General features: G+C 27.3%; 1 protein-coding gene across 1 annotated transcript in view; it reads left to right on the forward strand.

Moving 5' to 3' along the window:
- loaf (lost and found) overlaps window positions 1–10,312 on the forward strand; it is a 398,449-nt gene extending 388,137 nt beyond the window's left edge. Inside the window, exons 7-9 of the mRNA XM_014422727.2 lie at window positions 3,670–3,825; window positions 5,367–5,406; window positions 5,966–10,312. Of these exons, the coding sequence (XP_014278213.1) occupies window positions 3,670–3,806 (137 nt within the window). The 3' untranslated portion in view covers window positions 3,807–3,825; window positions 5,367–5,406; window positions 5,966–10,312. The remainder of the gene's footprint in view (window positions 1–3,669; window positions 3,826–5,366; window positions 5,407–5,965) is intronic.
- Window positions 10,313–11,046: the final 734 nt, after the last annotated feature.

Here is an 11,046-nt window from a genome sequence, read left to right on the forward strand (position 1 = left end):
AATAAATAAAATAACATAATAATAAAATAATATATACAATATTTACACAATCGACCTGAGGATCCCTGAGCCCACTCTATCCCCCACACAAGTTACGATTAACAAATTTTTCAATGCAGCCTATAACTCAAAAGTTTTTTTTTTTTAGATTTTCTTTTCTTAGGAAGTCTGGTTAGTCAATTTCAATAAGTTAAATGAAACTTTTTTTTCTTTTATATTAAGAGGATCCTATTCCTGTAAAAAAAAAACAAGAAAAAAAATGTTAACCACTATAATACGTCCTGGACCTAATCTAGTTGAGAACTTTCCTTGTATGTTTGATAAAACTTATTTTTATTCATATACGTCTATTGTTGTAAAGGCATAACATAATTTATTACAGCAGTTTTCCCTGTACTCGTTGGATAATTCAAGCAATCCTAGAACGATTCTCTGAAAATTACGAATGAGTTTTAACGCAATACCCTGAAGTGTGTTCAGTTCTACCTCTTATGGAAATATTAAGCCATTACGTGAATACTGAATATGTGGGAGTACGTGAAAGCCTAGTTCAGAATAATTCTCTCAAGAATATTTTATGATTGTTCTTGTTCTATATGGTTCCTACTTACAAGGTAGCTTATAATGATTTCATTATAAATTTTATAAAATGGTTGATTTGGCAGAGCTTATTACTTGAATCCCTGCGTTTATTAACATTTAAAAAATTTTAATCTGCGACATATTGCTGCCTAGGAGAGACCTAAATGGTTTGTTAAAGATGCATTAGTCCAACTGTGGTTATAAAACAAACAAAAACTAAAACTAAGTAAAAAAAAAATTAATTTAGATTTTAATCTGCGACATATTGCTACCTAGGAGAGACCTAAATGGTTTGTTAAAGATATATTAGTCCAACTGTGGTTATAAAACAAACAAAAACTAAAACTAAGTAAAAAAAAAATCATAATAAACCAATAATTTTTCTTGGTTATTGATTAAATTAATGAGTTAGTATTTTTGAAAGTTCACTAAGGAGGAGATATTATTTTAATGACTGAAATGGATTAGTTTGATCTTAAAGGAATAGTGTAGAATTTTTTCAAATGATGCAGTTCTTTTGTGATGTTATATATTTGTGGGTATAAAGATAAAGATATCTCAATTTTAGAAATTAAACCATGATATGGTACTAACCCCCTAAAATAAATTTACAACAATGAATAGAAATTTATGAACAAAAAATGAAGAATTTGAACCTTCTTATCCTGTAGAAAAACTGGATATATTAAAAAAATAAAAACTATTTTCCCTACTTTTAAAATTCCTTCAATTTTGGTAAACTTTGAACACATCGCAGCCATAATTTAATCAGTGGAAAATGGAATCTCAAAATTCTTGAATCTCTTTTAATCACAGTATTTTATTAAATTATTGGAGTTATTTTTATTAAAATAATTAAGAATATTTTTTTTTAAATTCTATTTTTCTATCTACTCATTTAACATGTATTTATTATTGTATTCATTGAAAACTACAAATATATACCACGGGATAATTGGCCTAGGAATTTGGCCAGGCCCTAATGGTGTACCTACAAAAATAATAAAAATCTTTTTAAAAAAGTAATTATACATCTGACACAAAATTTCAATAGCTGTCTAAGACTTAAGGATCCTAAACTGTACTTAACTTACTTTTTATTTTAAATTAATAAGGGAAAACTGTAAAACTTATACCAATGGTCAAATTGCGTAAAGATTAGGAATTAACATCTATAGACCTATATTCTTTGTAACATCTTTCTAAAACTATTTGAAAACAATTATAAAGCTGCATATTACTCATTGCATGACAGTGAACAATATATTAATTAATGAACAGTTAAGGTTCTGTCATTTCCAATCAACTACCAACCAATTAGCCCTTGTTGTAGATAATTTAAAAGAAAACTTCAATCACAAAAAACATACTGGCGCAGTCCATGTAGACCTAGAAAAAGCATTCAAAACTATCAACCCAGAGTTACTGATTTTCAAATAAATAAATCTAAATATTCCAAGATATGTAATATTACTCATTCAATCATTTTTATTTTATTCAAAAGATCATTCTTCATTTTAGTTTATAACAATAACTCCCCTACATATCATACCATCGACGGACTTCCGCATGGTTCCTATTTAAGCCCTATACTATTCAATATTTTCATAAATGACTACCAAAAATTTAAAAATATTGATATAGCCCACTTTGCTAATGATTCAGCGATTTACACCGAATTGACACAACCATTAATTGGCTAAAAGAAGCTTAGGTAAAAACTTGCATCAAACAGTTATTCAACTTCCACATCAATACGAAATTAGAAAATGCAAGGAAAATATTGCATAAGATGTATTTATATTTTAATAAAAAAGCAAAATTATACACCAGAAATAAATTGATGCTATTTAAATCAGTACTAAGACCCATCATAACTTATGCATGTTCCATATAGAGCTTCACTAACATGAAAAGTATTCTGAAACAAATGCTTTAGAATTGTTAATAACTATTCATATTATATTAGGATAACTAAAATGCACTCAGAATATGTATAGATAATATAGAAATATATATAGAAATAAATATATATAGTAAATAAATATTGTAAATAAATATATAAATATATATAGAAATATATATAGATAATATAGAAATATAGATACTATACAGAATTACATATTTATGTACTAATATTTATATACAATAAATATATTCATGTACCAGTGATATTCATGTGCCAGTTATATATATACCACTTGTTGTTAAATCATATGTTTCCTTAAGTTGAAGTTGTAATCATGGTTGTTCAGGTCACATGTGCCAAGTGTTTAATTCAGTTTAATAAAGCCTATTTTACAGTATTCCTTATTTCATTACATCACATATAAATGCACCCATGATTTCTTTAAATCTTGCTCTAACAACTTAAACTCATTAATGATAGAAATAGAGAATCACACAAAAACAACCTAGATATAATGATAAAAGAATGATGCATATTTCTGTAAAATGTATAACACTTCTGCTATTTTCAATTACACATTTAGTGTGTGTGTTTGTGCATATATTATTTTTATATACCAATCTCTGTACTTACAACAAACAAGAGGTGTTGATGACCAAAAGGTTCTAAACTTTTAAGCAAGAACAAACAAACTATAAATTTCAATATTTTGCATCTAGGGTACAATAAAATATTGAAAATATTGATTGCTGCCATGAACAGTAAATAGAGATTATTGAAAGAGAAAACAAAAACAAGAAAGAGACAACTTATATAAAATAGGATTAATATTAATCAATTTCAATGTTTAACAGTAATAAAAGGAAACTATTGTTGTTTTAGTGTATTAAAAAATAATGTGGAACAATAGGACTTGAAACGAGTGTTACTTGTGTTATAATTTTGTGTTATTATTTATTTTATTATTAATTATTTACAATTTAGAAATTATTTCTTTCCTCGATAAGCTTAGGATAAGTATTAATTTATTAGGATCAATTTTCCTTATAACCTTCATAATGAAATTAAAATGTTACAGTTAGAATAATATTTTTGTTTTAAAACTATCATTACAAAATATGTATTCCTTATGTTCTTATTTATAACTTTAATTTATTAAATATGCAATTATGTTGCAGCTGACTGTGTGATTGGCCAGGCAGGGGAAGGGGCGCCCAACGGAGCCGGGCGGACCGGGTCGGAAAACTGGGCTCACCCTGCGGGCCGGGGGTACACAGGAAACCTCCGGGTCACCCTCTACACACTACTAAACTGAAGGGAAACACTTCAGATAGGTAAGTCCAATATTATAATGCACTAAATATAATGATGGCTAAGCCATAGATTTTTTACAATTTTTAAATCTAATTTTATTTCATTATACAAACTCACCTTCTTTGTAATTATTATGTTTAGTTAACTATAATATGAAGTCATACAAGTTGAAAAAAATTCAAAACCCATTTTAACAATTTAGGCTTGATTGAAAAATTATAAAATAGATAGATATTTTCTTGAATAGTAGTCTTCATAAAAATAACATTTATCCTTTATTTGCCTTGAGATAATATCTATAAAGTTGAAAATAAATAAACTTAGTTGTACAATTAATGTAAAATAAATACAATTGATAAAATAATGTTAATGAAAAAATTCACGCTGTTTTCCAATTTCAGGCACTTTTTAAATATTGCTTGATCTTTCTTAATTCTCCTCTTCCCATTTTAAGTAAATTTTTCAAATGTGATATAGGACTGTCCCTCCCTGGAGGTTTTAGTGGGGCGGGTCCAATCAGGAAGGATTGCTTTGTGATTACCTTTTGTGTGTAGGTAAAAATAGAATCACTAACTGGTCAAAGGAAAAGAAAGGGTTGTCAAAACAGTTGTTGATGAATTCTTTGATGATATTGATGTCGGATTTACTGACAAATATCACATTAAAAATGGATGGAATTGACTCAAAATGGCAAAGTTTATGTTCGTCCTTTCATGCCTCCTCTTTATTCTTGCTGTTGTGAAAGTGGTGATAGACAAGAGCATTGATACATCTGGGACAGATCCTTACTTCCAACAGATCCTCTGCACTATCTTTGGCTCGATTTACTTTAATGGAGAGTGGAGAAGAAAGACTAATAACAAATTAAATGATGCCTAAGCAAAAAGCACCATCCCTAAGTGGTTTGATCGGTTCAAAACCAGAAATTTTGACTTGTAAGATGCAAAGCGCTCTAGTCGTCCTTCAACTGTTGATGACTAAATTCAAGCATGGTCAAAGACAACCCTCACTCTACGACACGGGAAATCGCAGAAATGCTTAACATATCTCATGCATGTGTTTCAAATCATTTAGGGGCTGCGGAATATGTTTATTGGGTAAGATATTTATTGAACTGCATATCCATTAGGGATTTTTTAGAAATGATTAGAGTTTGGCTGGGATGTGATCCCTTACCCGCCCTATTCACCAGAACTTTCCCCAACAGATTTTCAGTTATTTCGGGCCCTTCAAAACTCTCTTAATGGGAAACAATTTAATTCATTCGAGGACTGCAAAACGCACATAGAGAATTTTGTTGTGCAAAAATTTGAGAAGTTCTGGGAGGACAGAATTAAAATATTATCTGAAAGATGGCAGCATGTAATAGATCAAAATGGGTCATATATAATTTATTAAAAATAATTACAAGTTTTTATTGAAATAACCAGTAAAAAACGTTACAAACTTATTTTACAACCCAATAAATAAAAATGTTAACACTAAAAAAAAAATTTCTTGTTAATTTCTTGAATTTAACCTTAATTCAATGTTTCATTTTTTTTAAATATTGCTGTTTCAGTGATGTTTCATCTAACCAAAAGGATGAATGGTTTGTGTAGGTAAGTAGAACTAAACATATAATTTTAGAGCATGATAAAAGGATTAATATGGTTTATTAAATCATATGGTTTATATATTCATATGGTTTATTAATTCATGTGGTTTATTAATTATATATTCTTAAAATTTATTAGATAAGAGTTAAGTTGAAATGAAAATAGTTACCAATAACAGATATTCTTAGGTCTCTAATTCCAGTGAAGGAATAATTAGTTGAAAATTCTAAATTTTCAGGAATCTAGTTCAAGATTTAGATAAAAATTTGTTCAAAATCACTTTTTTGCTTTTATATCTTACTTAACCAATGTAATACTCAAGTCACTTTTTGGTAAATATAATACCCAGTGGCTGGATCTTATTCATTTTGGTCATACGTTCAGTTGACATATTTTGGAGAGGTACAAAAAAAAAAAATTGTATGTTTTTTTTACCAAATAAATATTTTCATCATTAATTTTAAACTTTAGCCACTGATATGTAAACTCAAACATTTTAAATTTAGTTAATGTATTTAAATGATAATATTATAGGTAACATTATAAATAATTATTTTTCCAGAGGATGTCCCGGAGCCCAGCAGGGTGGGTCTCGTGATGGCAGGTACCCCCCAGTCAGCACGAAAATAAGAACTATCTGCGGGAATGGACGCTATCCATTTTTCTATCATCTCGTCTGTATGTCTGCGTGTGTGCAAGTGTGTGTGTGTATGTGTCTAGAATTCTTTTACAGCAACTCAAGAATAACAACTAAATATTAATAATTAAAAAAAAGAAAAATAATTCAAAACAAATGGTTGCCTGATTGGTCATTTTGATTTTAGTAAACCGTACAAAAATATATTCATGGCAAAAGTAAAAACGTAAAAATATGTATTGTATAAATTTGTATACGTGTTCACTTTAATGAATTTGTGAATAGTTGTTTCCCACACCAAAAACCTTTCTCTTGGAAGCAGCTGAATGAATCTGCTGCTACCCCACCGCTAGGAGTCCTAGTCTTAGCTCTCTTTTCAACTTTGTTTTCAGAAGTTAAAATTAATATTTAAAATTATAAAATTTCTAATTTATAAGTTAATTTGTTAATATAACTAACTGTATACATAACTAATGATCGAAATCTTATTTTTTATCAAATAATGTGTATTGATTTATAGAAAATGTATAGAATACTGTTCTGAATATTTTTTTCATGAAATTGAAGATAAAATCTGTAGTTTATAAAACTTTTCTTGGCTAGTTCTCCAAACGGTTCCCTCCGATTAGAAGTAGATCACCTTTTGTCAATTACTTCTAGTGAATCTCTCTAAATGAACAAAAATAATTTTTAAAAACTCAGAAAACTGTGTGACAATAGATCTTATACAGGACATTTTTCTATAGAGGCACAATTATTGCATATATATACTATACAATGCGTGTATATAATATATAGGATGTAATGTGTTTCAATGTGGCATTTAGACGATTCAGAAGGAGTTTCATAGCCCTATATAAATTTAGCTAGAGAAGAAATATCAGTTGTTGATGAGCTTTAGAAATTTTAACTTGAATGGAGTTCTATTGTAGTTACGAAAAAAAAAGTTTTTTTTATTTCAATGTTAATGTTTCACCTCAAGTTGTAGTGAAACTTCTTTTGAACATATTTTAATACATGCATATAAATATATGTATTTCTATTACATGTATGTGAAACATATGAATGATTTCATGAAATCATTACTTGTTTGTAAATAATTAAAAAAATAAATAAATAAAACTGCCATAAATCTTTCTCACTTCTACTTATAGTTATCATTGTCTAGTAAGTCGCATCTTCTTTATTTTTTAGTTTATGTTCGCTCCTGATATCTCTACATATCAAAATACCAAACCTAAACATTTTCATATCATTTAAACATATTTTAACCTTACCATATCTGTATAGTTAGAGTAACACAATGAAACTATTTTGTATACATATAATTTATGTCATATTTTGTCCCTTATATATGCTTTGTTTTATAATTATGCTTACTTCATTTTATTATTAAGTATATAATTCATAAAACTTACATCACTCGAGCTGTGGTTATGAAACCAATTTATGGTGCCAATATAATGGTATATTGTCAGGAGAAAAACATTTAAAAATATATGGAGCTTTATTTTTATTGATAATTTTATTTTACACTAAAATATGTATCAAGTGAAAATAATTAAATAGCTATTGTTTAAAATGTGTTAGAAATTAGTCACCTTAGTACATATGTCGTTGATTAGATGAAAAAAAAATTTAATAAAAAAGCAGACATTTCTAGAAGTGCTTACATTTTGGCCCAAGGCGGAAAAGTCTTATTAGATAATTATATTTAAAATAAATATTAGAGATAAATTGTTTATGTTTCTATAACTAAATTGTGATTTTTCTATTGAGAGATAAAAAAAAAAATGATATATGTTGAGGAAATATATTTTAATTGTTATGAGAACAAACATATTAAACAGTGATATGACATATTTACAAATTGGGCAACTTTATTTTCTTGTAAGAGGTTTGGTGATCTTTATTAAATTTCACCTGGGTGGTGGACACTTAGTATTAATTTTTTGTAACTGCCGAAATCAGATTAATGTTAATTTAAAGCAATAAAAAAATATTATCTACCCTACCTTTAACTGCCAAAATCATGTAAAGTGTTCTTCAGAGCTGATCATGTTTTGGGAACATTAAGGTACAGCTATATGTTTAATGTCTTATTAAAATAAGTGTTAACATCCTTTCTTCAGATATAATTATATAAAAGAAAAATATATATCTTAGACCTGAAACATATAGCTGTTGTAGTTATTGTCTTGAAAAATTCCAAATGTATATGTATTCTTGTTTCAACACTATTAATTTAAATATCATAAAACCAGTTTAGATAACAAACGTATATTATGCTTTTTTGTATTTGGAATTAATATTAATTGTTCTAAGTAATTCTATAAAATAAGGAACTTTTCTAAAAAAGTTCTAAGTGTACAAGCAAAAGGCCATTTTGAATAATTAACCATCACAAATTGATATAATTAATATTGAATTAATTTTGAAATGAAAAAAAATGATATACAGGTGATTGGCCTGGAAGAACTATTTTGAAGTTATATTTAATTATGAATGTAAAAAAAAAAAAAATTTCTTGCTGGATTATTATTGATTTTTTAAAAGGACTGTCTGATAAAAATTACTGCTATTCTTGTTACTTGTAGAAAAATTAAGAATTTAACTGAATGATTTAAAAAATATTTATGGATGCAGATGAATTTTAAAAATACCTTCTTCAGTTAAATTAGTTTGCATTAGATTGATAGTTGTACCTGTAATTTTTTCTTTATGATTGCTTTACATAATTTAAATAGCCTTATTCATCAATATTTTATATGTGCTTATTAATTCCTGTAAAACCTCGATTATTTGATTTTTGATATTAATTCATCAATAATATGTATTCTCTTTAGGAATTATGGTTTAGTAACCAAACATATTTAAAAAATCAAATTTTGTTGATTAATTTTATAATAACTATATAAGTTTGAAAGAAGGGAAAACAGGGAAAACTTTTCAATGGAAATTTCAGTTAAATTATACTTTCAAAATCACTGTTTTGATTGATAAAGTCTATTTATTAGTTGGCTTGTTAATTCAATGCTGAACGATTCCGCCTCTCTCCCTTCTATTCTTCAAACCATATTTTAAATTATTTAGATTTTTAGTACAGTTCATAATAAACTTATGCTTAAAATGTAAAGTAAGAACCTTCCCTTTGTGTATTATTTTTTCATAATTCCACCAAATAGTTAAGACTAGCTTATTTTTACTTTTGTTTCATTTTACTTTAATTGTAAATTTAAATTTATGTTGGCTAAGGAGTTTTTATGTAAAAAAATTTGTTTTTCAGTTGTCTATGCTTAGTTCTCTCTAAGCAAAATTATTATCACTGTAAATCGAGGTTTTACAGACAAATTAACTGAAAAAAAAAATTTTTTTGTTTATTTTAGTGATAATGACTTAATTTTATTAAATGGAAAAGACAATATTAAAATTAAAGTTTATGGACAATTAATAGAAAAGAAAACATATCTGAGACCAACATTAGTCCGATTCCATGACAATACTTTGTACTCACTATTGTAATTTCAAGTGGAATCATACTATAACATGTGTTCTTCAGAAATATTGTAGATTTTGAAGTATATTTAATTATTTTGACATTTATAGCTTTAGATAAATCATATCATCAAATAGTGACATACTAGAGAATTTTTTATTTATTTTTTTATTATTTTTTTTAAAGAAAAATATCTGAAACATTGTAGTTTGTTGTTTAGTTTAAGTGAGTTTTCCATATTGTTTATCAAACTTTTAATCATTCAAATCGATCATATCACAAGCATTTAGACAGCAAACAACCAGGCGAATATAATATCAATCATTAAAATTCCCTTTTACTTCTATTCCACCACCAAAGCACTCATCTAAAATTGGCATAAGCTTCCGTGTTGCTTATGAATGGTGCAAAGATAGGACACACACTTCTTCAGACCCTTAATGCTATTGGAACAAATAAAGAATTCTTATACAATACTGACACTTATAATTCACATAGCCAATCAACTAACTCTATTGTAAATAGTTTATTGGATTCTTGGAATTGCACGGAATATTTTCATAGGAATTAACTCTACCAATCGGATCACATCATCCACATATCATACCATTTTTTTTTTTTTTTAAGTTTCACCACACTGATTATATCATAAATCTATGGGTATGATATGGTTGATCCTGTTTTCTATTTAATGTATAGTACTTTAATAACAAAAAAAAAAAGAAAAAAATAATAAAACCAAAAAAAAAAGTAGCACTTTATTGTTTGTATAGTGCTTGAAATGAGCTGTTAGCTTCAAAAAGAAAAGCTTGTCATTATTACTACTACTAACAATGATCAGTTAATAAATATCTTAAAGTGAAAAACGACTGCATTGTGCTTCAAATCTCTATTTATACTTAGCAAGTTGTCATTTTGTATCACTGAGAGAAATATATTCAAATTTGATCAAATTTTTCTCTCTCACTGAGCTGCAAATTTTTATATATGAAAATATAATTTCATTTTTCTATAATATAATTTGTACTTTGTAATTGTTTTCATTATAATTTGTAAGTGATTTGTGATCGTTAAATACACAGGTACACTCCAGCCAAAGTATGATTTTTCTTTTAGTCCATTTCCTTTTCAGCTCTTAAATTTTGTTTTCAGGTATGAAATAAAGCTGTTAATATCTATATTGCAGGAATTTCAAGAAATAAATCTTGACAACTCCATTCTAGTTAGTATGGGGCAGATCATTGTTAAAGATAAAATACCCTTGTGTTTCTGTGCTTTACTTTGTTTCCCAAAATATTTTCCTTATCCACCATACTTTACTTTTTAAGTGCTCCTGATTCTTCAGCATGTTACTTTCTGACTTCCTAGACTTCAAGAAACAACTCTTCTAATATTAAAACCAAGTTCAGGTATTGACTCCATTAAGCTAAACAATCTTTGACCTATAAAGGGCCAGACAAAATTGTCCTCCATGAATACATGTTTATTAAGTTGCTTTCATATCTGACTT

This window comes from Halyomorpha halys, unplaced genomic scaffold, assembly GCF_000696795.3.
Source record: "Halyomorpha halys isolate HHAL.00 unplaced genomic scaffold, Hhal_1.1 Scaffold387.1, whole genome shotgun sequence".
In the NCBI taxonomy this organism is placed as follows: Eukaryota; Metazoa; Arthropoda; class Insecta; order Hemiptera; family Pentatomidae; genus Halyomorpha; species Halyomorpha halys.